This window comes from Cyanistes caeruleus, chromosome 36 (genome assembly GCF_971803275.1).
Source record: "Cyanistes caeruleus chromosome 36, bCyaCae1.hap1.1, whole genome shotgun sequence".
Taxonomy (NCBI): domain Eukaryota; kingdom Metazoa; phylum Chordata; class Aves; order Passeriformes; family Paridae; genus Cyanistes; species Cyanistes caeruleus.
Genome location: NC_141737.1, coordinates 1,359,496 through 1,385,475, shown reverse-complemented (window position 1 = coordinate 1,385,475; position 25,980 = coordinate 1,359,496). Strand labels below are relative to the sequence as shown.

The 25,980-nt window shown below is 58.5% G+C and overlaps 2 protein-coding genes across 2 annotated transcripts in view; both read right to left on the bottom strand.

Moving 5' to 3' along the window:
* Positions 1-830: 830 nt before the first annotated feature.
* LOC147647563 (uncharacterized) lies at positions 831-4,654 on the bottom strand. Its single transcript, XM_086871683.1, has 2 exons — positions 4,580-4,654; positions 831-2,262 (listed from the first exon to the last, which is right to left on the bottom strand). The coding sequence occupies exon 2, from the start codon at positions 2,257-2,259 to the stop codon at positions 1,501-1,503; it is 759 nt and encodes a 252-aa protein (XP_086727809.1). The 5' UTR covers positions 2,260-2,262; positions 4,580-4,654; the 3' UTR covers positions 831-1,500.
* The window catches only part of SHANK1 (SH3 and multiple ankyrin repeat domains 1), a 102,530-nt gene continuing 78,806 nt past the window's right edge, over positions 2,257-25,980 (bottom strand). The window contains exons 17-25 of the mRNA XM_086871550.1: positions 24,507-24,642; positions 21,669-21,752; positions 20,069-20,088; positions 18,103-18,151; positions 15,723-15,844; positions 12,359-12,458; positions 10,580-10,735; positions 8,351-10,436; positions 2,257-5,122 (exon numbers count right to left, since the gene is read on the bottom strand). Of these exons, the coding sequence (XP_086727676.1) occupies positions 4,576-5,122; positions 8,351-10,436; positions 10,580-10,735; positions 12,359-12,458; positions 15,723-15,844; positions 18,103-18,151; positions 20,069-20,088; positions 21,669-21,752; positions 24,507-24,642 (3,300 nt within the window). The 3' untranslated portion in view covers positions 2,257-4,575. The remainder of the gene's footprint in view (positions 5,123-8,350; positions 10,437-10,579; positions 10,736-12,358; positions 12,459-15,722; positions 15,845-18,102; positions 18,152-20,068; positions 20,089-21,668; positions 21,753-24,506; positions 24,643-25,980) is intronic.

The window sequence follows — 25,980 nt, the reverse complement described above, 5'->3', positions numbered from 1 at the left end:
TACTCACTTTGCACACTCGGGGGGGGCGGGGCTTGAGGGGGGGAGAGAGGGGCGGGGCTTCCTTGGTGGTTAATATTGGCAAAGAAAACTCCAGAACCGCCGGTGCTCGTTCATTCGTTCATTAATTACTGAATTAATTACCCCGTAATTACACCCGAGCCGCTGCGCGGGGGGAGGGGAAGGGGGGGGGGAGGGGCGAGGAGGAGGTGGGGGAGGGGCAGCTCGGCAGCGTTTTGGGGGGAGGGGTTTAAGGTTTTTTTATTTTTGTGGTTTTTTTTCCTTTCTCTATGGGTGGGGGAGGGGGTTCGAGGTGGGGTGGGGGAGGGGCGTTGGCGGGGGGGGAGGCGGGGCGGGGGGGCGTGGCTCCGCTCCCGCCCCTCCCCCCCACCCCTTTCGCTTTCCGCGGGTCACAGTGAATCGGGGGTGCGCCCCTCCCCCACCCTGGGCGGGGTTCGGGGGGGGGGGATTGGGGGGGAGGGGTTGGGAAGGAGGGGTGGGGGGAGGGGCGCTGGAAGACATTCGAGTGGGGGGTCGTTGCCTTGGGGGGGGGGAGGGGTTTTTTGGGGGTGGGGGGAGGGGCGACGACCCTGAGAGAGCCCTTTGAGAGCCCGGCCTGGCCGGGGGGAGGGGCCCGTGAGCATGCGGGGCACGGGCGGGGGGAGGGGCGGGGGGGGGGGAGGGGCGGCGGGCACGCGCGTGTGCAAAAGTGGTTGGGGGAGGGGGGGAGGGGGGGAGGGGCGGGCGCGGCCGGGCGCGCGCGAGGGAGGGAGGGGTGGGGGAGGGGCGGCGGGCACGCGCGTGTGCAGAAGTGTGTGTGGGGGGGAGGGGGGGGTGTGCGAGGGGGGTGTGGGGGGGAGGGGCGAGTGTGTGAAAGGCGAGTGTGCAAGGGGGTGGGGCTGAGTGTGTGATGAGTGTGCAAGGGGGTGGGGCTGAGTGTGTAACGAGTGTGCAAGGGGGTGGGGCTGAGTGTGTGACGGGTGTGCAAGGAGGGGGTGAGTGTGTATGGCGAGTGTGCAAGGGGATGGGCGGGTGTGTGACAAGTGTGCAAGGAGGGGGTGAGAGTGTGATGAGTGTGCAAGGGGGTGGGGCTGAGTGTGTGAAAGGCGAGTGTGCAAGGGGTGGGGCTGAGGGAGGGGCGTGTGTGCAAGGGGGTGTGGCTGAGTGTGTAACGAGTGTGCAAGGAGGGGGTGAGTGTGTGGCCAAGTGTGCAAGGGGGTGTGGCTGAGTGTGTGAAAGGCGAGTGTGCAAGGGAATGGGCGAGCGTGTGACGGGTGTGCCAAGAGAAGGCCGAGTGTGTAACGAGCGTGCAAGGAGAGGGCCGAGCACACACGCGTGGGCGTGCAAGGCCAAGCCGTGAGCGTTCAAGGCGCTGACCCTGCGAGTGTGCAAGGGGGGGCACGAGAAAGGGGGGAGAGGGGCAACCACGCCACCTTGCACACGCGCGTGCCCCGGGGTAGGGGGGCAGGGCTCAGCCCCATGCCCGCGCCTTTGCACGCCCGCTCACACCCCCACCTCCCCTTGCACACTCAGGGGCTCCCGTTGCACGCCCGGCGCCTCTTGCACGCCTGGCTCCTGCGGCGCCTTCGCCTCCCCTTGCACGCCCGCCGCCTCTTGCACGCTCAGCAGCTCCGCTTGCACGCCCGGCTCCCACTGCACGCTCGCGTCCTGCCCTTGCACGCTCAGCTCCGCTTGCACACCCATCTCCACGTCCCACCGCACGCTCGGGGCCGCTTGCATGCTCAGCTCTGCCTCCCCTTGCACACTCGGCTGCCATTGCACGCCCGGCTCCTGTTGCACGCTCAGCTCCCGTTGCGCGCTCAGCTCCATGTCCTGCGGCACGCTCGGCTCCCATTGCACGCCCGGCTCCTGTTGCACGCTCAGCTCCCGTTGCACGCTCGGCTCCCATTGCACACTCATCTCCCGTTGCACGCTCAGCTCTGCCTCCCGTTGCACGCCCGGCTCCCATTGCACGCCCGGCTCTCGTTGCACACTCATCTCCCGTTGCACACCCGGCTCCCATTGCACGCCCGGCTCTCGTTGCACGCTCATCTCCCGTTGCACACTCGGCTCCCATTGCACGCCCATCTCCAGCTGCCGCCGCACGCTCAGCTCCTGTTGCACACTCAGCTTCCTCTGGATCTCCACCTCTCGTTGCACGCTCAGCTCCTGTTGCACGCTCAGCCTCCTCTGCGCCTCCAGCTCCCGTTGCACGCTCAGCTTCCGCGGCACGCTCAGATCCCGCCGGGCTCCCATGTCCATCTCCTGTTGCACACTCAGCTCCCGTTGCACGCTCGTGTCCCAGCGGATGCCCACGTCCACGTCCCGGCGCCCGCTGTCCACGTCCCGTTGCACACTCAGCTCCCGCCGCACGCCCCGGCGCGCGCCCCGGAGCCCACCCGCGCCCACCGGCACGCCCGGATCGCCTTGCACACTCGGATCTCCTTGCACACTCGGATCTCGGGGTACGCCTGGATCCCGTGGAACACCTGGATCCCGTCACATTCCCGTGTCCGGATCCCCTTGCACACTCGGATCCTGTGGAACACCTGGATCCCTTTGCACACCTGGATCCCTTTGCACACCTGGATCCCACCACATTCCCGTGTCCGGATCCCCTTGCACACTCGGATCCTGTGGCACACTTGGATCCCATGGAACACCTGGATCCCTTTGTACACCTGGATCCTGGGGCACACCTGGATCCTGTGGCACACTTGGATCGTGTGGCACACCTGGATCCCTTTGCACACCTGGATCCCGTCACATTCCCATGTCTGGATCCCCTTGCACACCTGGATCCCGTCACATTCCCATGTCCAGATCTCCTTGCACACTCGGATCTCGTGGCACACTCAGATCCCGTGGAACACCTGGATCCCTTTGCACACCTGGATCCCACCACATTCCCATCTCCAGGTCCCGTGCCACACTCGGATCGCCTTGCACACTCGGATCCCATCACATTCCCATGTCCAGATCCTGTTGCACACCTGGATCCTGTGGCACACTCGGATCCTGTGGCACACCCAGATCCCGTTGCACACTCGGATCCCGTTGCACACTCAGATCCCACCACATTCCAATGTCCAGATCCCCTTGCACACTCGGATCCCATCGCATTTCTGTGTCTAGATCCCCTTGCACACCGGGATCCCATTGGACACCGAAATCCCCTTGCACACCTGGATTCCTTTGCACACTCGGATCCCATCACATTCCCATGTCCAGGTCCCATTGAATCCCCACATCTGGATCCCCTTGCACACTCGGATCCCGTGGCACACTCGGATCCCATCACATTCCCATGTCCAGATCCCTTTGCACACTCAGATCTTGTGGCGCACCTGGATCCCTTTGCACACCTGGATCCCGTCACATTCCCATGTCCAGATCCCTTTGCACACTCGGATCCTGTGGCACACTTGGATCCCCTTGCACACTCAGATCCCATTGCAGCCCCACATCTGGATCGCCTTGCACACTCGGATCCCGTGGCACACTCAGATCCCGTGGCACACTCGGATCCCATCACATTCCCGTGTCCAGATCCCCTTGCACACTCGGATCCCATTGCACGCTCGGATCCTGTTGCACACCTGGACCCCGCTGCATTCCCATGTCCAGATCCCATTGCACACTCGGATCCTGTTCCACACTTGGATCCTCTTGCACGCTCGGATCCCCTTGCACACCTGGATCCCGTGGCACACCTGGATCCCCTTGCACACTCAGATCCCATCACATTCCCATGTCCAGGTCCTGTTGCACACTCGGATCCCGTTGCACACTCAGATCCCATTGCAGTCCCGTATCTGGATCCCGTTGCACACCTGGATCCCCTTGCACACTCGGATCCCATCACATTCCCATGTCCAGGTCCCCTTGCACACTCGGACCCTGTTGCACACTGAGATCCCCTTGCACACCGAGATCGCTTTGCACACTGAGATCCCGTTGCACACTGAGATCTCTTTGCACACCTGGATCCCGTTGCACACCTGGATCCTGCGGCACACCTGGATCCCATTGCACACTCGGATCCCGTTACACACCGAGATCTCTTTGCACACTCAGATCCTATTGCACACTCGCCTCCCCCCTCTCCCCCTCTATCCCCCACACCAGGGGGTCTCACCCCGGTACCTGGGGGTCTCACCCCCACACCTGGGGGTCTCTCCCGGGTACTTGGGGGTCTCACCTCGGTACCTGGGGGTCTCACCCCGGTACTTGGGGGTCTCACCCCCACACCTGGAGGTCTCTCCCCGGTACTTGGGGGTCTCTCCCCGGTACTTGGGGGTCTCACCCCGGTACCTGGGGGTCTCTCCCGAGTACTTGGGGGTCTCTCCCGGGTACTTGGGGGTCTCACCCCAGTGCCCAGGGGTCTCTCCCCCACACCTGGGGGTCTCTCCCGGGTACCTGGGGGTCTCACCCCGGTACTTGGGGGTCTCTCCTCGGTACCTGGGGGCCTCACCCCCACACCTGAGGGTCTCACCCCCACACCTGCACCTCTCCCCCCGGCACCCACCGCCCCCTCCCCTCCCTCCGCCCCTCCCGCGGGGCCTGGCGGCGCCTCCATCACCTCTCGAGGAAGAGGCGGAGGGCGCGGTCGATGTTCATGCGGTGCCCCACGCGGGTGACGCCCAGGTCGATGTAATCCTCCTTGGTCAGCGCCGGCAGGTGAGTCCCGTCGATCTCGTTGTGCAGGAAGCGCGCGCGGTGCTCGCCCAGGTTCAGCGACTCCAGCCAGTCCGCCACGTCGAATTTGCTCCAAAAAGCCAAAGGTTTGGCTCCGAAAGGTTTCCCGGGGGCGGCGGCGCGGGGAGGGGAGAGCGAGCGGGCCGGGGAGGCGTCCGGGAAGGCGCCGCGCAGCTCCAGGTATCCTCCGTACAGGTGAGCCGCAGGTAAGGTGGGCAGGGAGGCGGGGCGGGGGGCGGGGCTGCCGCGGCGTTCCGAGGGGGGAGGGGCGGGGCTGGGGGCGCGGCGGAGGGGGGGGCGCACGTCCAGGTCCCCCCCCACGGCCACGCCCACCCCGCCGGGTTTGGGAGGGGGCGGCCAATGGGGGAAGAGGGCGGCGGTGGGGAGGGGTTTGGAGGAGGTGGGGGGAGGGGCGGAGTCCGGGAGCCTGTGGGGGGAGGGGGGGGAGGGGTTAGTGGGGGTGGGGGGAGGGGGGAGTGAGACCCTCTCCCCTCTCCCCTCCCCCCATCACGCGAGGGGTGATCAGGTGAGAGCGGGGGGGGGGACAGGTGAGGGGGGTGGGGATGGGGGGACAGGTGTGATGACACAGGTGTGACGGGACAGGTGTGATGGGACAGGTGTGACAGGTGTGAAAGGTGTGACGGGACAGGTGTGCCAGGTGTGAAAGGTGTGCCAGGACAGGTGTGCCAGGACAGGTGTGCCAGGACAGGTGTGACGGGACAGGTGTGATGGGACAAGTGTGACGGGTGTGAAAGGTGTGACAGGACAGGTGTGACAGGACAGGTGTGACAGGTGTGAAAGGTGTGACGGGACAGGTGTGACGGGACAGGTGTGACAGGACAGGTGTGACAGGTGTGAAAGGTGTGATGGGACAGGTGTGCCAGGTGTGATGGGACAGGTGTGACAGGACAGGTGTGACAGGTGTGAAAGGTGTGACGGGACAGGTGTGACAGGTGTAAAAGGTGTGATGGGACAGGTGTGCCAGGTGTGATGGGACAGGTGTGACAGGACAGGTGTGACAGGTGTGAAAGGTGTGACGGGACAGGTGTGACAGGTGTGAAAGGTGTGATGGGACAGGTGTGACGGGACAGGTGTGCCAGGTGTGACGGGACAGGTGTGCCAGGTGTGATGGGACAGGTGTGACAGGTGTGACAGGACAGGTGTGCCAGGTGTGATGGGACAGGTGAGTGGGATGGGAATGTGGGGACAGGTGTGACAGGACAGGTGTGGCGGGACAGGTGTGCCAGGTGTGATGGGACAGGTGTGCCAGGTGTGATGGGACAGGTGTGCCAGGTGTGATGGGACAGGTGGGACAGGTGTGACAGGACAGGTGTGCCAGGTGTGATGGGACAGGTGGGACAGGTGTGACAGGACAGGTGTGCCAGGTGTGATGGGACAGGTGAGTGGGATGGGAATGTGGGGACAGCTGTGATGGGACAGGTGTGCCAGGACAGGTGTGCCAGGTATGACAGGGGAGGTGTGACAGGTGTGACTGGACAGGTGTGCCAGGTGTGATGGGACAGGTGTGCCAGGACAGGTGTGCCAGGTATGACAGGGGAGGTGTGCCAGGTGTGACGGGACAGGTGAGTGGGATGGGAATGTGGGGACAGGTGTGAGGGGACAGGTGTGATGGGACAGGTGTGACAGGTGTGATGGGACAGGTGTGACAGGACAGGTGTGCCAGGTGTGATGGGACAGGTGTGACAGGTGTGACAGGACAGGTGTGCCAGGTGTGATGGGACAGGTGAGTGGGATGGGAATGTGGGGACAGGTGTGACGGGACAGGTGTGACGGGACAGGTGTGATGGATGCCACAGGTGCAATGCCCAAGTCCATGCAACAGCTGCCACTGGTGTGCACCAGGTGTGCCACAGGTGTGCCACAGGTGTGTCACAGGTGTGTCACAGGTGCCACAGGTGTGCCACAGGTACACTCCCCCCCAAGCCCATGCAGCGGTGCCAGGTGTGCCACAGGCGTGCCACAGGCATGCCACAGGTGTGCCACAGGTGTGTCACAGGTGCCACAGGTGTGCCACAGGTGTGTCACAGGTGTGTCACAGGTGTGCCACAGGTACACTCCCCCCCAAGCCCATGCAGCGGTGCCAGGTGTGCCACAGGTGCCATCAGTGCCCCAAATCCATGCAGAGAGCGCCAGGTGTGTCACAGGTGTGTCACAGGTGTGTCACACTCAGATCCATGCAGCAGGTGTGCCACAGGTGTGTCACAGGTGTGATGGCCCCAGATCCATGCAGCAGGTGTGCTCAGGTGTGATGGCCCCAGATCCATGCAGCAGGTGTCACAGGTGTGTCACAGGTGTGATGGCCCCAGATCCATGCAGCAGGTGTGTCACAGGTGTGTCACCCCCAGATCCATGCAGCAGGTGTCACAGGTGTGTCACAGGTGTGCTCAGGTGTGCCACAGGTGTGTCACAGGTGTCACCCCCAGATCCATGCAGCAGGTGTGTCACAGGTGTGTCACAGGTGTGATGGCCCCAGATCCATGCAGCAGGTGTGTCACAGGTGTGTCACAGGTGTGCTCAGGTGTGTCACCCCCAGATCCATGCAGCAGGTGTGTCACAGGTGTGTCACAGGTGTGCTCAGGTGTGTCACAGATGTGTCACCCCCAGATCCATGCAGCAGGTGTGTCACAGGTGTGTCACAGGTGTGCTCAGGTGTGTCACAGGTGTGATGGCCCCAGATCCATGCAGCAGGTGTGTCACAGGTGTGATGGCCCCCCCAGTCCATGCAGCAGCTGCAGCGGGTGCAACAGGTGCCAGGTGTGTCACAGGTGCCAGGTGTGATGGATGTCCAGGTGTGATGAATGTCCAGGTGTGATGGATGTCCAGGTGTGATGGGTGTCCAGGTGTGATGAATGTCCAGGTGTGATGGTACCCCATACGTGACAGGTGCCACGGATGTCCCAGGTACCCCAGGTGTGCCCCAGGTGTGATGGATGCCCCAGGTGTGATGGATACCATGGATCAGGTGTCCCAGGTGTGCCCCAGGTGTGACAGACACCCACCCCTGGTGTGATGGACACCCCAGGTGTGATGGACGCCCCAGGTGTGATGGACACTCCACGTGTGACAGGTGTGATGGACACCCCAGGTGTGCCCCAGGTATGACAGGTACCAACCCAGGTGTGACCCCACTCCAGGTGTGACCCTGCCCCAGGTGTGACCCCTCCCCCTCTCACCTGTGACCCCTCCCCAGGTGTGACCCTTTCCCAGGTGTGACCCCACCCCAGGTGTGACCCCACCCCCAGGTACCACACCCACCCCAGGTATGACCCCACCCTCAGGTGTGACCCCTCCCCCTCTCACCTGTGACCCCACCTCAGGTGTGACCCCACTCCAGGTGTGACTCCACCCCCTCACCTGTGCCCCCTCCCCCTCTCACCTGTGACCCCACCCCAGGTGTGACCCCACTCCAGGTGTGACCCCACCACCAAGTGTGACCCCACTCCAGGTGTGACCCCTCCCCAGGTGTGACCCCACCCCCTCACCTGTGACCCCACCCCAGGTGTGACCCCTCCCCCTCACCTGTGACTCCTCCCCAGGTACCACACCCACCCCAGGTGTGACCCCATCCCCCTCATGTGTGACCCCACCCCCTCACCTGTGACCCCACCCCAGGTGTGCCCCCTCCCCCTCTCACCTGTGCCTTCCCCCGAACCCTCCTCCTCCTCCTCCTCCTCCGTCGTGTCCCGCGCGGCTCCACCCGCTGCCCATCCCCCCGCGGGGGTGGGGGTGGGGCGGGGGGGTCTCCTCCCACTCGGGGCGCCCCCTCAGCGCCCCCCTCCCCCGGGGGCGCCTCTCGGGCCCGTCCTGGGGGGGTCCCTCGGCCGCCTCGGGGGGGTGGTCGCTGCTGCTCCGGCTGTCCACCTCCTCGATCCCGGAGTCCGTCACCACCTCGGGACCCTCGGGGGGAGGGGGTCCGGCCCCCCCCGACAGCACCCCCGACACCCCCCCGACCCCTCCCCCTCCGCGGGGCCGGGGGTCGTGGGCGGCGCCCCCCGGCCCGCTCTGGGTCAGCGTGGCCACCTCGCTGTCGTAGGAGGTCAGGCTGGAGGCGGCCGAGTCCCCCGGGGGCGGGGGCGGCGGAGGGGGGGGTCCCTCGCCGGGGTGGGCGGGGGTCTCGAAGCTGTTGGCGAATTCCAGCGGCGGGGGGAGGGGCTCGGCCAGCAGCAGCTCCTCGTCGCCGTCCACCGAGGGGGCGGGGGGGGGCAGAGCCAGGAGACCCCCGCCCCCACCCCCGGCCGAGCCCCCGACCCCCGGAGCCCCCCCCGCCAAGGGGGCGGAGCCGTCGGCGAAGCGGACGCGACCCTCGTGGTGGGGGTGGGGGTGGGGGGCGTGGGGGTGGGGGGGTCCCCAAGGTTCGGCCGGGGATTGGGGGCGGCCCGAGCGGCGGGGGCTGCCCGGGGGGGCCGGCAGTTTTTGGGGAGGGGGCGTTTTGGGGAGGGTGGGGGTGCCGGCGAGGTGCTGTAAGGAGGAGACCCCCCCCAATAAAGGGAGGGAGCGGACCCCTCCCCCTCCCCCTCCCCCGCCACCCCCCCCCAAGGAAGGGAGGAGGGGAGAGGGGGCGGCGGCGTTGGGGGGAGGGGCGTGGAGGGGGGGGAGACCCCCGTGGAGCCCCCCCAGGGGGGGGAAGGGGGAGGGGGGCAGCACGCGGCAGCCGCCGGGGGGGGCGGGGGAGGCGGCGGGGGGGGGAGGGGCGGGGGCCCGGCTCAAGCTGGGATGGAGCGGGCTCAGACTGGGATGGGCGGGGCCGAGCGCGGGGTGGGCGGGGCCGAGCCCGGGGTGGGCGGGGCCCAGGGTGGGGTGGAGCGGGCTCAGGCTGGGATGGAGCGGCGACAAACTGGGATGGAGCGGCGACAAAGCGGGGGCGGCGCCGGGGTGTCCCAGCGAGGCGCTGCCCATACTGGGGTGCCCCGGGGCCATACTGGGATGGACCGGGGCCATACTGGGGTGCCCCGGGGCCATACTGGGGTGCACCGCGCCCATGCTGGGGTGCCCCGCGCCCATGCTGGGGTGCCCCGGGGCGGCTCCCGGGTGGATGGTGGCCGAGCCCGGGTGCAGCGGGGGAGGGGGCGCGCCGCCCCCCGCCCCCACGCTGCTGAAAGCGCTGCCCCTCCCCCCACCCCCTCCCCTCCCCCCCCCCGCCCCCCGATAACCGCGGGTGGGGGCGGGGAAGGGGTCTCCCCCCGCCCCTCCCCCCCCCCCCGCCGCGAACATCCCCTCGTCGATGCTCTTGGAGTGACGCAAGCGGGGGGCGGGGGGACCCCCCCCGGAGACCCCCCCGACTCCCCCCCTCTCCTCCTCCTCCTCCTCGGTGCTGAGGAAGAGCGCGGAGCGCCGCCCCGCCCCCCACTCGCGCCGCGCCGCCCCCACCAGCGCCGCCCCGAACTGCGAGGTGAAATCCAGCCCCGCCCCCACCCCGCCGGCGGGGGGAGGGGCGGCGGGACCCCCGCCCACCTGCGCCCCTCCCCCCGCCCCTCCCCCCGCCCCTCCCCCCTCCGGGGGTCCCCCCGCGCCGCCCCCTCCCCCCCCGCCCCCCGCCTCAGCCTCGACGCTGCTGCCGCGGCTGCTGCGGCCCGAGCTGCTGGTGGAGGGCGCCTTGACGACTATCGTGGGTATCGCGATAGAGCTCTTGTCGGCCCCTCCCCCACCGCCCCCCGACCCCCCTTCCTCCACCTTGGTCTGCTTCACCAGGGGGCCCTTCCGGCGCAGGGGTTTGGGGGGTCCCCCCACCCCCACCACCCCTCCCCCCACGCCCCCTCCTCCTCCTCCTCCTCCTCCCCCCCCGCCCCTCCCCCCCCGCCCCCGCGGGGTCCCCCGCCCCCCCCCAGGTTGTAGAGGCGCCAGGGGCCGCCCCCCCCTCCCCCACCCCCCCTCGGGCTGGGTGGGGGAGGGGCGGTGTAAGGGGGTTCCGGGGGGGAGGTGGTGGGGGGAGGGGGGATCTCGTCCGAGCCCGGCACCGAGAGGCTGCGGCTGAATTTCCCCGCGGGGGGGGCCAGGTAGGGCTTGTCCTCCTCGGGGGCACCTGCGGGGGGAAAAAAAAATAGAGGGGGGAGGGGAAAGGGTTAAAAAAATTTGGGGGGAGAAACCCCTGAAAAAAAAAAAAAACCCAAAAAAAACCCGGTGGAAAAGTCGTAAAAATAAAAAAAAAAAAAAAACCAGCAAAAACCCAGGGGAGGGGAAAGGGTTAAAAAAATTTGGGGGGAGAAACCCCTGAAAAATAAAAAAACCCAAAAAAACTGGTGGAAAAGTCGTAAAAATAAAAAAAACCCGGCAAAAAACAGCAAAAACCCAGGGGAGGGGAAGGGGTTAAAAAAATTTGGGGGGAGAAACCCCTGAAAATAATAAAAAAAAAAACCTGGTGGAAAAGTCGTAAAAATAAAAAAAAAAAAACCAGCAAAAACCCAAGGGAGGGGAAAGGGTTAAAAAAATTTGGGGGGAGAAACCCCTGAAAAAAAACCAAAACCCAATAAAAACCCGGTGGAAAAGTCGTAAAAATAAAAAAAATCCGGCAAAAAACAGCAAAAACCCAGGGGAGGGGAAAGGGTTAAAAAAAATTGGGGGGAGAAACCCCTGAAAAAAAAAAAACCCAAAAAAACTGGTGGAAAATTCGTAAAAATAAAAAAAACCCGGCAAAAAACAGCAAAAACCCAGGGGAGGGGAAAGGGTTAAAAAAATTTGGGGGGAGAAACCCCTGAAAAAAAACAAACAAAAAAAACCCGGTGGAAAAGTCGTAAAAATAAAAAAAAAACCCATTAAAAAACCTCAAAAAACCTCAAAAATCCCACGAAAAAAACCCCAAAATCCCCTAAAAAACCCCCAAAAAGTCCTCAAATGCACTCCAAAAAAACTCAAAAAAAACCCCAAGAATTTACCTAAAAACAGCCCAAAATCCAAGAAAATCACCCCAAAAAATCTCATCAGAAAACCCCGAAAATCCCCTAAAAAACCCCAAAAGGTCCTCAAATGAACATCAAAAAACTCCAAAAAATTACCCAAAAACACCCTAAAATCCAAGAAAATTACCCCATAAATCTCATTAAAAACCACCAAAAATCCCCTAAAAAAACCCCAAAAGGTCTTGAAATGAACATCAAAAAAACTCAAAAAAATTACCCAAAACCACCCCAAAATCCAAGAAAATCACCCCAAAAAATCTCATTTAAAAACCACCAAAAATCCCCTAAAAAAACCCCCCAAAAATCTTGAAATGCACTCAAAAAAACCTCAAAAAAAACCCCTGAAAAATTACGCAAAACTGCCCCAAAATCCAAGAAAATCACCCCAAAAATTCCCATCAAAAAAACCCCCAAAAAACCCCATAAAAAAAAGACCAAAAATCCCTTAAAAACCCCCAAAAAATCCTGAAAAAAATTATCCAAAAACCCCCCAAAAAGCCCCAAAATTCAAGAAAATGCGGCCAAAAAAATCCCAGGAATTTGAGGGATCAAAACCCCCCTGGAAACCCCCAAAAAATAAAAAAAAAGTCCCAAAATCCACCTGGAAACCCCAAAAAAACTCCTAAAGACCCCCAAAAAACGCCCCAAAACCACCCTGGGGACCCCAAAAATCGCTCCAGGGACCCCAGAGGGCCCCGGGGGGATTTTGGGGGGTCCCTGCACCCCAAAAAGGGGCGCCCAGCACCCACCGATGGATTTCTGGCGCAGCATCAGCCCGTGGGGGGGGCCCGTGGGGAGGAAGGGGCGGTCGAAGCCCCCCGGACCCATCCGGTGAGCCTCGAAGGGACCCTGGGGGAGCGAAAAAGGGGTTGGGGGACCCCAAAAATCAATTCGGGAACCCCAAAAACCTCTAAAAACCAACATGGGAACCCCAAAAACCAACCCAGGAACCCCAAAAACCAACCCGGGAACCCCAAAAACCTCTAAAAACCAACCCGGGAACCCCAAAAACCAACCTGGAAACCCCCAAAAAACCCCAAAAACCAACATGGGAACCCCCAAAACCCCAAAAACCAACCCGGGAACCCCAAAAATCAACCCAGGAACCCCAAAAACCTCTAAAAACCAACCCAGGAACCCCAAAAACCCACCTGGGAACCCCAAAAACCTCTAAAAACCAACCCAGGAACCCCAAATATCAACCCAGGAACCCCAAAAATCAATTCGGGAACCCCAAAAACCTCTAAAAACCAACATGGGAACCCCAAAAATCAATTCGGGAACCCCAAAAACCTCTAAAAACCAGCACAGGAACCCCAAAAACCAACCCCGGAACCCCAAAAATCAACCCAGGAACCCCAAAAACCCACCTGGGAACCCGAAAAACCTCTAAAAACCAACCTGGGAACCCCAAAAACCTCTAAAAACCAACCCAGGAACCCCAAAAATCAACCCAGGAACCCCAAAAATCAATTCGGGAACCCCAAAAAACCTCTAAAAACCAACCTGGGAACCCCAAAAACTTCTAAAAACCAACATGGGAACCCCAAAAATCAATTCGGGAACCCCAAAAACCTCTAAAAACCAACCTGGAAACCCCCAAAAAACCCCAAAAACCAACCCGGGAACCCCAAAAACCAACCTGGAAACCCCAAAAAAACCCCAAAAACCAACCCGGGAACCCCAAAAACCAACCTGGAAACCCCAAAAAAACCCCAAAAACCAACCTGGGAACCCCCAAAAAACCCCAAAAAACCAACATGGGAACCCCAAAAACCCCAAAAACCAACCCGGGAACCCCAAAAATCAACCCGGGGAACCCCAAAAACTCCCAAAAAACCAACCTGGGGACCCCAAAAACCATCCCCAAATTTTCCCCAATTTTTGCCTGAATTTCCCCAAAATTTCCCAAAATTTCCCCCAAATTTTCCTCAAAATTCACCTGATTTTGCCCAAAATTCACCCAAATTTCCACCCAATTTCCCCAAATATTCCCCAATTTTTGCCTGATTTTTTCCCAATTTTTCCTGATTTTCCCCCAATTTTTATCCTATTTCCCCCAAAATTTTCCCCCAAATTTTCCCCAAAATTCGCCCAATTTTTGCCCAAATATTCCCCAATTTTTGCCCAATTTACCCCAAATTTTCCCCAATTTTCTCCAAATATTCCCCCATTTTTTTTCCAAAATTCACCCAAATTTCCACCCAATTTTCCCCAAATATTCCCCAATCTTTGCCCGATTTCCCCCCAATTTTCCCCAATTTTTTTGCCCAAAATTCCCCAAATTTTCCCCCAATTTTCCTCCAATTTTTCCCCAATTTTCCCCCAAATATTCTCCAATTTTTACCCGATTTTTTCCCAATTTTCCCCAAATTTCCCCCAAAATTCACCCAACTTTTGCCCAAACATTCCCCTATTTCCACCCAATTTTCCCCAAATATTCCCCAATTTTTGCCTGATTTTTTCCCAATTTTTCCTGATTTTCCCCCAATTTTTATCCAATTTCCCCCAAAATTTTCCCCCAAATTTTCCCCAAAATTCACCCAATTTTTGCCCAAATATTCCCCAATTTTTCCCCAATTTTCTCTAAATATTCCCCCATTTTTTTTCCCAAAATTCACCCAAATTTCCACCCAATTTTCCCCAAATATTCCCCAATCTTTGCCCAATTTCACCCAAATTTTCCCAGATTTTTTACCCAAAATTCCCCAAATTTTCCCCCAATTTTCCTCCAATTTTTCCCCAATTTTCCCCCAAATATTCTCCAATTTTTACCCGATTTTTTCCCAATTTTCCCCAAATTTCCCCCAAAATTCACCCAACTTTTGCCCAAACATTCCCCAATTTTCCCCCAATTTTCCCCCAAATATTCCCCAATTTTTGCCCGATTTCCCCCAAATTTTCCAATTTTTTGTTCCCAAAATTCACCCAAATTTCCACCCAATTTTCCCCAAAAATATTCCCCAATTTTTTCTCGATTTTCTCCCAATTTTTGCCTGATTTTCCCTCAATTTTTTCCCAATTTCCCCCCAATTTTCCTCCAAATTTTCACCAAATATTCCCCAATTTTTACCCGATTTTTTCCCAATTTTTGCCCAAATTTCCCCCAAAATTCACCCAATTTTTGCCCAATTTCCCCCCAAATTTTCACCAAATATTCCCCAATTTTTACCCGATTTTTTCCCAATTTTTCCTCAAATTTCCCCCAGAATTCACCCAATTTTTGTACAAATATTCCCCAATTTTTGCCCGTTTTTCCCCCAATTTTCCTCCAATTCCCCCCAATCTCCCCCCACATTTTCACCAAATATTCCCCAATTTTTACCCAATTTTTTCCCAATTTCTCCCCAAATTTCCCTCAAAATTCGCCCAATTTTTGCCCGAATATTCCCCAATTTTTGCCCAATTTTTCCCCAAATATTCCCCAATTTTTGCCTGATTTCCCCCAAATTTTTCCCCAATTTTTACCCGTTTTTCCCCCAAATTTTTCCCAATTCCCCCCAAATATTCCCCAATTTTTACCCAATTTTTTCCCAATTTCCCCCCAAATTTTCCCCAAAATTCACCCAATTTTTGCCCAAATATTCCCCAATTTTTGCCCGATCTTCCCCAAATTTTACCCAATTTTCCTCCAATTTTTGCCCGATTTCCCCCAAAATTTTCCCCAAAATATTCCCCAACTTTTGCCCAATTTTCCCCCAATTTTTCCCCAAAATTCACCCAATTTTTGCCCCAATTTTTCCCCAATTTCCGCCCAAATATTCCAAATTTTCCCCAATTTTTTTCCTGATTTTTTCCCGATTTCCCCCAAATTTCCCCCAAATTTCCCCCAATTTTTCCCCAAATATTCCCCAATTTTTTCCTGATTTTTTCCCAATTTCCCCCCAAATATTCCCCAATTTTCCCCCAATTTTTACCCAATTTTTGCCCGATTTCCCCCCAAATTTTCACCAAATTTCCCCCAATTTTTACCCGATTTTTCCCCTTTTTTCCCCAAATTTCCCCCAATTTTTGCCCGATTTCCCTCCAATTTTCCCCCAAATATTCCATATTTTTTTTCCCCATTTTTTTCCCCATTTCCCCCCAAATTTCCCCCAATTTCGGGGGTCCCACCTCGGCCCCGAAGAATCCTTTGGGGCGCCCCCCCTTGCCCAGGGGGGGTCCCAGGGGCGCCCCCGGCCCCTCCCCCGCGCTGATGCTCTGCTGCGCCGCCGCCAAAATCTCGTCCAGTTTATCTGGGGAGGGGGAGGGGAGCAATTTGGGGAGGGGTCTCCACCCGGGACCCCCAAAATCCCCACATGGGACCCCCAAAATCCCCCCCAGGACCCCAAAAATCCCCCCAGGACCCCCCAAAATCTCCCCAAAAAGCCCCGAAAAAGCCCCAAAATCCCCCCCAAAATCCCCCCAAACATCTCCAGGACCCCCCCAGAAGACCCCCCAAAATCCCCCCAAGAACCCCCCAAAATCCCCAAGACCCCCCTAGAACCCCCCAAAACCTCTCCAGGACCCCCAAAATCCCCCTCAGGACCCCCTGAAAGACCCCCAGGAATCCCAAAATCCCCCCCAAATCCCACCAGGACCCCCAAAATTCCCCCAAATTCCTCTCAAACACCTCCAGGAGCCCCCCAGAAGACCCCCCAAAATCCCCCCAGGACCCCCCAAAATACCCCAAGACCCCCCCCAGAACCCCCCCAAAACCTCTCCAGGACCCCCAAAATCCCCCTCAGGACCCCCTGAAAGACCCCCAGGACCCCCAAAATCCCCCCCAAATCCCACCAGGACCCCCAAAATCCCCCCAAATTCCTCTCAAACATCTCCAGGACCCCCCCAAAAGACCCCCCAAAATCCCCCCAGGACCCCCCAAAATCCCCCAAGATCCCCCCCCAGAATCCCCCAAAACCTCTCCAGGACCCCCAAAATCCCCCTCAGGACCCCCTGAAAGACCCCCAGGACCCCCAAAATCCCCCCCAAATCCCACCAGGACCCCCAAAATCCCCCCAAATTCCTCTCAAACACCTCCAGGAGCCCCCCAGAAGACCCCCCAAAATCCCCCCAGGACCCCCCAAAATACCCCAAGACCCCCCCCAGAACCCCCCCAAAACCTCTCCAGGACCCCCAAAATCCCCCTCAGGACCCCCTGAAAGACCCCCAGGAACCCCAAAATCCCCCCCAAATCCCACTAGGACCCCCAAAATCCCCCCAAATTCTTCTCAAACACCTCCAGGAGCCCCCCAAAAGACCCCCCAAAATCCCCAAGAGGACCCCCCAAAATCCCCCAAGACCCCCCAGAACCCCCCCAAAACCTCTCCAGGACCCCCAAAATCCCCCTCAGGACCCCCTGAAAGACCCCCAGGAACCCCAAAATCCCCCCCAAATCCCACCAGGACCCCCAAAATCCCCCCAAATTCCTCTCAAACACCTCCAGAACCCCCGCAGAAGACCCCCCAAAATCCCCCCAGGACCCCCCAAAATCCCCCAAGACGCCCCTAGAACCCCCCAAAATCTCCCCAGGACCCCCAAAATCCCCCTCAGGACCCCCTGAAAGATCCCCAGGACCCCCAAAATTCCTCTCAAACATCTCCAGAACCCCCCCAGAAGACCCCCCAAAATCCCCCCAGGACCCCCAAAACCCCCCAGGACCCCCCTAGAACCCCCCAAAACCTCTCCAGGACCCCCAAAATCCCCCTCAGGACCCCCTGAAAGACCCCCAGGAACCCCAAAATCCCCCCCAAATCCCACCAGGACCCCCAAAATCCCCCCAAATTCCTCTCAAACATCTCCAGAACCCCCCCAGAAGACCCCCCAAAATCCCCCCAGGACCCCCCAAAACCCCCCAGGACCCCCCAAAATCCCCCTCAAATCCCACCAGGACTCCACAAAGCCCCCCAGGACCCCCCAAAATCCCCCCAAATCCCACCAGGACCCCCTCAGACCCCCACCAAAAATCCCCCAGGACCCCCAAAAACCCCTCAGGACCCCACAGAACACCCCAAAACCTCTCCAGGACCCCCCAGATCCCCTCAGGACCCCCCAAAATCTCCCCAGGACCCCCCAAAATCCCCCTCAAATCCCACCAGGACCCCCCAAAATCTCCCCAGGACCCCCCAAAATCCCCCTCAAATCCCACCAGGACCTCCCAATTCCCTGAAAAGCCCCCCAGGCACCCCCCAAAAGCCCCCCAGACCCTCCTGGCCCTCCTCAAACCCCCCCAAAATCCCCCTCAGGACCCCCCAAAACCACCCAGGACCCCCCAAAACCCCCCAGGACCCCCCAGAATTCTCCCTGAGACCCCCAAAATCCCCCCCAGGACCCCTCACACCACCGAGACCCCTCCCCAAAGCCCCTCTAAGACCCCCCCAAATCCCTCCCAAACACCCCCAGGACGCCCCAAAATTCCCCCCAGGACCCCCAAAATCCCCCTCAAATCCCACCAGGACCCCCAAAATTCTCCCCAGGACCCCCAAAATCCCCCCCGAGACCCCTCCCCACTCACTGAGGGCCATCTGATAAACCGTCCTCTTCTTCTCGGTGGTCGAGGAGGGGTCGAAATCTGGGGGGGGGAGGGGAGGGGTCGTGGGGGGGTTCCATGGGTGGGGGAGGGGGGAGCAGGGGATTTTGGGGGGATTTTGGGGGAATTTGGGGGGGTTTGAAGGGAATTTGGGGAGGTTTGAGGGGGATTTGGGGGAGATTTTGGGGAATTTTGGGGTTCGAGGGGGATTTTGGGGGGATTTGGGGGGGATTTTGGGGAGGATTTGGGGAGATTTGGGGGAATTTTGGAAGTTCAGGAGGGTTTAGGGTCAGATTTGGGGGAATTTGGGGGATTTTGGGGAGGATTTTGGGGATTTTGGGGGGATTTTGGGGTCAGATTTTGGGGGTTTTGCCGGGGGAGGGGGCGATGAGTGTGCAAAGGGCTGGGCGTGCAATCGACGAGCGTGCAAGAGGCTGGGGGGGGTCGGATGAGCGTGCAAGGCCCCGGGGTGGGGCTGTGAGTGTGCGATGAGTGTGCAAGGGGCGTAAAAACCCCGCGAAGGGTTTTTGATGAGCGTGCAAGGCCCCGTGAGTGTGCAATGAGTGTGCAAGGGGTGTAAAAACCTTGTAAAGGGTTTTTAATGAGCGTGCAAACCCCCTGAAGGGTTTTTGATGAGTGTGCAAGGGTCGTGCAATGGGCTTAAAAAACCCACAAAGGGTTTTTAATGGGTGTGCAAGGGGCGTGCGATGGGTGTGCAAATCCTGTAAAGGGTTTTTAATGGGCGTGCAAGGCCCTGTGAGTGTGCAAGGGAGGTGCAAACCCCACAAAGGGTTCTCGATGAGTGTGCAATGAGTGTGCAAGGGGTGTGCAAGGGGCGTAAAAAACCTCATAAAGGGTTTTTAATGAGTGTGCAAGGCCAGTGCCAATCCTTGCACAAGTGTGCAATGAGTGTGCCATGAGTGTGCAAAGGGTGTGAGAACCCCATAACGGGTATTTAATGAGTGTGCAATGAGTGTGTAATGAATGTGCAAGGAGTGTGCAAGGGGGAGTAAAAACACCGCGAAGGGTTTTTAATGAGTGTGCAATGAGTGTGCAAGGGGCGTGCAAACCCCGTAAAGGGTTTTTAGTGATAGTGCAAACCCCACGAAGGGTTCTCAATGAGTGTGCAATGAGCGTGCAAGGCCCCAGGAGGACCCAAGAGTGTGCAATGAGTGTGCAAACCCCACAAAGGGTATTAAATGAGTGTGCAAGGGCTGTGCAATGAGTGTGCAAGGGGTGTAAAAACCCCATGAAGTGTTTTCAATGAGCGTGCAATGAGTGTGCAAGGCCCCAGGAGGACCCACGAGGGTGCGATGAGTGTGCAAGGGGTGTAAAAACCCCATGACGGGTTTTTAATGAGTGTGCAAGGCGCACGAAGGGTTCTCGATGAGTGTGCAAGGGGTGTGCAATGAGTGTGAGAACCCCATTATAGGTATTTAATGAGTGTGCAATGAGTGTGTAATGAATGTGCAAGGAGTGTGCAAGGGGGAGTAAAAACACCGTGAAGGGTTTTTAATGAGTGTGCAATGAGTGTGCAAAGGGCTTAAAAACACCACAAAGGGTTTTTGATGAGTGTGCAAGGAGTGTGCAAAGGGTGTAAAAACCCCACGAAGGGCTTTTGATGAGTGTGCAATGAGTGTGCAAGGGGTGAGTGTGCAATGAGTGTGCAATGAGTGTGCAAGGGGCACTCACCACTCCGCTTCTTCCAGGGGGAGACTGGGGAGACACGAGAGGCGTTAGGGGGGGACTGGGGGGGATTTGGGGCAAAATTCGGGGATTTGGGGAAAATTCGGGAAAATTTGGGAAAAATTTGGGGGAAAATTGGGAATTTTGGGGGAAAAATTTGGGAAAAATTCGGGAAAAATTCGGGAAAAATTTTGGGGAAAATTGGGGGGAAATTGGGAATTTTGGGGGGTTTTGGGGGAAAATTTGGGGATTTTGGGGGAAAAATTTGGGGATTTTGAGGGAATTCTGGGAAGATTTTGGGGAAAAATTGGGGATTCTGGAGAAAATTTGGGGATTTTGGGAAAAATAGGGGATTTTTGATTAAATTTGGGAAATTTTGGGAGAAAAAATTTGGGAAAATTTTGGGATTTTGAGGGAATTTTGGGAAGATTTGGGGGAAAATTTGGGGATTTTGGGAAAAAATTGGGGATTTTGGGGGAATTTGGGAAAATTTTGGGGGATTTTGGAGGAAAATTTGAGGGTTTTGGGGAGAAAATTTGGAGATTTTGGAGATTTTGAGAAAATTCTGGGAAGATTTTGGGAGAAAAATTGGGAATTTGGGGGTTTTAGGGAAAAATTGGGGATTTTTGATTAAATTTGGGAAATTTTGGGGGGATTTTGGGGGAAATTTGGGGATTTTGAGGGAATTTTGGGAAAAATTGGGGATTTGGGGGGATTTTTGAGGGAATTTCAGGGGATTTGGGGGAAATTTGGGGGAAATTTGGGGATTTGGGGGGAAAAATTCTGGATTTTGGGGATTTTTGAGGAAATTTGGGAAATTTTGGGGGGATTTGGGGAGGTTTTGGGAGAAAATTTGGAGTTTTGGAGGGAATTCTGGGAAGATTTTTGGGGAAAATTGGGAATTTTGGGGGAAAATTTGGGGAATTTGGGGGAGATTTGGGGATTTTGGGGATTTTCAGGGATTTTGCGGGAAATTTTGGGAGATTTTGGGGGGATTTTTGGGATTTTTTGGGGGGGATTTTGGGAGGTTCCCGAAATCCCGAGGGGGGTCCGGAGACCCCCCCCCACTCACCCTTCTCCACTGCGGGGCCGGAGGTCAAAGGTCAAAGGTCAAAGGTCAAAGGTCAGCAAAGAGGTTTCCCCCCCCCCCTTCCCCCACCCTCTCCGGGACCCCTCCCCAAATTCCTCAGTGACCCCAAAATCCTCCTGGGACCCCCAAAATCCTCCCCAGGACCCCCCCAAATCTCCTCGAGACCCCCCAAAATCCTCCCCAAATTCCTCTGGGACCCCAAAATCCCCCCGGGACCCCCAAACCCCCCCAGGACCCCCCAAAACCTCCTCAAATCGCCCCCAAAACCCCCAAGACCCCCCCAGGACCCCCCAAAACTTCCAGGGACCCCCCCAAAAACCCCCCTAAGGACCCCCCAGACCCCCCAAATCCCTCCCAAACCCCCCCGGGACCCCCCAAAACCCTCCCAGGACCCCTCAGACCCCCCCAGGACCCCCCAAACCCTCCTGGAACCCCCCAAAATCCCCCCCAAAACCCCCTGAGGACCCCCCAAATCCCCCCGGGACCCCCCAAAACCCCCCCAGGACCCCCCGGGACCCCCCAAAATGCCCCCCAGGACCCCTCAGGACCTCCCAAAATCCCCCCCAAACCCTTCTGGAACCCCCCAAAATCTCCCCCCAAACCCCCTCAGGACCCCCCAAATCCCCCCCAAAACCCCCCAGACCCCCCCCCTCCGGGACTCCCCGGGACCCCCAAAACCCCCCAGACCCCCCCCGGGACCCCCCAAAACCCCCCAGACCCCCCCCCGGGACCCCCCAGACCCCCCCCCGGGACCCCCGGGACCCCCGCCCCTCACCCATCTCCTCCAGCTCTGACGTCATGGACTTGGAGCGCAGGGAGATGGCGGGGGCGGGGAGGCGCCGCGGCTGGGGGGGGGCGGCTGCGGGGGGAGGGGGCGTCAGACCCCGGGACCCCTCCCCAAATTAACTGAGGGTCCTGAGACCCCTCCCCAAATTAACTGAGACCCCCGGAATTAACTGAGACCCCTCCCCGAATTAACCGCGACCCCCGGGACCCCTCCCCGAATTAACTGAGGGTCCTGAGACCCCTCCCCAAATTAACTGGGACCCCTCCCCAAATTAACTGAGACCCCCAGAATTAACTGAGACCCCTCCCCGAATTAACCGAGACCGCTGGGACCCCTCCCCAAATTAACTGAGACCCCCGGAATTAACTGAGACCCCTCCCCAAATTAACCGCGACCCCCGGGACCCCTCCCCAAATTAACCGCGACCCCCGGGACCCCTCCCCGAATTAACTGAGAGTCCTGAGACCCCTCCCCAAATTAACTGAGACCCCCGGAATTAACTGAGACCCCTCCCCAAATTAACTGAGACCCCTCCCCAAATTAACTGAGAGCTCCCAGAATTAACTGAGACCCCTCCCCAAATTAACCGCGACCTCCGGGACCCCTCCCCAAATTAACCGCGACCCCCAGAATTAACCGCGACCCCTCCCCAAATTAACTGAGAGTCCTGAGACCCCTCCCCAAATTAACCGCGACCCCCGGGACCCCTCCCCGAATTAACTGAGAGTCCTGAGACCCCTCCCCAAATTAACTGAGACCCCCGGAATTAACTGAGACCCCTCCCCAAATTAACTGAGACCCCTCCCCAAATTAACTGAGAGCTCCCAGAATTAACTGAGACCCCTCCCCAAATTAACCGCGACCTCCGGGACCCCTCCCCAAATTAACCGCGACCCCCAGAATTAACCGCGACCCCTCCCCAAATTAACTGAGAGTCCTGAGACCCCTCCCCAAATTAACCGCGACCCCCGGGACCCCTCCCCGAATTAACTGAGAGCCCCCAGAATTAACTGAGACCCCTCCCCAAATTAACCAGGACCCCTCCCCAAATTAACCGTGACCCCCGGGACCCCTCCCCAAATTAACTGAGAGTCCTGAGACCCCTCCCCAAATTAACTGAGACACCCCCACAATTAACTGAGACCGCTGGGACCCCTCCCCGAATTAACTGAGAGTCCTGGGACCCCTCCCCAAATTACCTGAGAGGCCCCCAAATTTACCGAGACCCCCGGGACCCCTCCCTGAATTAAGTGAGACCCCCAGGACCCCTCCCCAAATTAACCGGGACCCCTCCCTGAATTAACTGAGACCCCCGGGACCCCTCCCCAAATTAACTGAGACCCCCCCAGAAGTAACCGAGACCGCCGGGACCCCTCCTCAAATTTACCGAGACCCCCCAGAATTGCCTGAGAGTCCTGAGACCCCTCCCCAAATTAACTGAGACCCCCAGAATTAACTGAGAGCCCCAGGACCCCTCCCCAAATTAACTGAGACCACCGAGACCCCTCCCCGAATTAACTGAGAGTCCTGAGACCCCTCCCCGAATTAACTGAGACCCCCATAATTAACTGAGAGCCCCAGGACCCCTCCCCAAATTAACTGAGAGTCCTCAGAATTGCCTGAGAGCAGCAGGACCCCTCCTCAAATTAACTGAGACCCTCCCCAAATTAACTGAGAGCCTCGGGACCCCTCCCCAAATTAACTGAGACCCTCCCACAATTAACTGAGACCACCGGGACCCCTCCCCAAATTAACTGAGACCCTCCCACAATTAACTGAGACCACCGGGACCCCTCCCCAAATTAACTGAGAGCCTCGGGACCCCTCCCCAAATTACCTGAGACCCTCCCCAAATTAACTGAGACCACCGGGACCCCTCCCCAAATTACCTGAGATACCCCAGAATTAACTGAGAGTCCTGAGACCCCTCCTCAAATTACCTGAGACCCCCCCAAGGTGTCCAGGACCCCTCCCCATTTACCTGAGACCCCTCCTCAGGTGTCCAACCCCCCCTGCCAGGTACCTGAGCCCCCCCAGGAACACCCCAGGTGTCCCCAGGTGTGTCCCCAGGTGTCCCCAGGTGTCCCCAGACACCCTCAGACACCCCCAGGTGTGGCCAGGTGTGTCCCCAGGTGTCCCCAGGTGTCTCCAGGTGTCCCCAGGTGTGTCCCCAGGTGTCCCCAGGTGTCCCCAGACACCCTCAGACACCCCCAGGTGTGGCCAGGGGTGTCCCCAGGTGTCCCCAGGTGTCTCCAGGTGTCCCCAGGTGTGTCCCCAGCTGTCCCCTGGTGTCCCCCAGGAACACTCCAGGTGTCCCCAGGTGTCCCCAGGTGTCCCCAGGTGTCCCCAGGTGTCCCCAGACACCCTCAGACACCCCCAGGTGTGGCCAGGTGTGTCCCCAGGTGTCCCCAGGTGTCTCCAGGTGTCCCCAGGTGTGTCCCCAGCTGTCCCCTGGTGTCCCCCAGGAACACTCCAGGTGTCCCCAGGTGTCCCCAGCTGTCCCCAGGTGTGTCCCCAGCTGTCCCCAGCTGTCCCCAGGTGTCCTCAGGTGTCCCCAGGTGTCCCCAGCTGCCCCAGGTGTCCCCAGGTGTGTCCCAGGTGTGTCCCCAGGTGTCCCCAGCTGTCCCCAGCTGTCCCCAGGTGTCCCCAGCTGCCCCAGGTGTCCCCAGGTGTGTCCCCAGGTGTGTCCCCAGGTGTGTCCCCAGGTGTCCCCAGATGTCCCCAGCTGTCCTCAGGTGTCCCCAGCTGTCCCCAGCTGTCCCTGGCTGTCCCCAGCTGCCCCAGGTGTGTCCCCAGGTGTCCCCAGGTGTCCCCAGGTGTCCTCACCCCTGCGCCGGGGTCCCTCGGGGGGTTCCGGGTGTCGCGTCACCATCACCACCTTGAGCACGAGGCTGTTCCCGCCCTGCCGGATCATGTTCACCACCTGCCGGTGCCCCACCTTCACCACGTTCTGACCGTTCACCTGGACAGACAGGTGTGACAGGTGAGACATCACAGGTGTGACAGGTGTGTGACACACACAGGATCATGTTCACCACCTGCCGGTGCCCCACCTTCACCACGTTCTGACCGTTCACCTGGGCAGGTGAGACAGGTGAGACATCACAGGTGAGACATCACAGGTGAGACATCACAGGTGTGACAGGTGTGACAGGTGTGACAGGTGTGACATCAGAGGTGTGACATCAAAGGTGTGACAGGTGTGACATCACAGGTGTGACAGGTGTGTGACATCACACAGGTGTGACAGGTGTGTGACATCACAGGTGTGACATCACAGGTGTGTGACATCACAGGTGTGTGACATTACGGGTGTGTGACCTCACAGGTGTGTGACATCACAGGGGTGTGACATCACAGGTGTGACATCACAGGTGTCACACCAGGGACCTGGGACAGAGCACAGGGGACACACCCAGACACAGCTGGACAGGTGATCACACACACCTGAGCACACCTGAGCACACCCGTGCAGGTCATCACACACACCTGAGCACATCTGGACACACCTGGACACACCTGAGCACACCTGGACACACCTGAGCACACCTGAGCACACCTGAGCACACCCGTGCAGGTCATCACACACACCTGAGCACACCTGAGCACACCTGAGCTCACCTGTGCAGGTCATCACACACACCTGAGCACACCTGAGCACACCCGTGCAGGTCATCACACACACCTGAGCACACCTGTGCGGGTGTTTACACACACCTGCGCACACCTGGACAGGTGATCACACACACCTGAGCACACCTGGACAGGTGATCACACACACCTGAGCACACCTGAGCACACCTGGACACACCTGAGCACACCCGTGCAGGTGATCACACACACACCTGAGCACACCTGGACATGCCTGAATGTGAAACTACACACCTGGAGTTACACACCTGGGCACACCTGAACACACCTGAGCACACCTGGACAGGTGATCACACACACCTGAGCACACCTGAGCACACCTGTGCACACCTGCAGCTGTGGTTACACATCCACAGACACCTGGCACACCTGGAGTTACACACCTGTGCACACCTGAACACACCTGTGCACACCTGGAGTTACACACCTGTGCACACCTGGCACACCTGGAGTTACACACCTGTGCACACCTGGAGTTACACACCTGTGCACACCTGGCACACCTGGAGTTACACACCTGTGCACACCTGGAGTTACACACCTGGCACACCTGGAGTTACACACCTGTGCACACCTGGCACACCTGGAGTTACACACCTGTGCACACCTGGCACACCTGGAGTTACACACCTGGCACATCTGGAGTTAC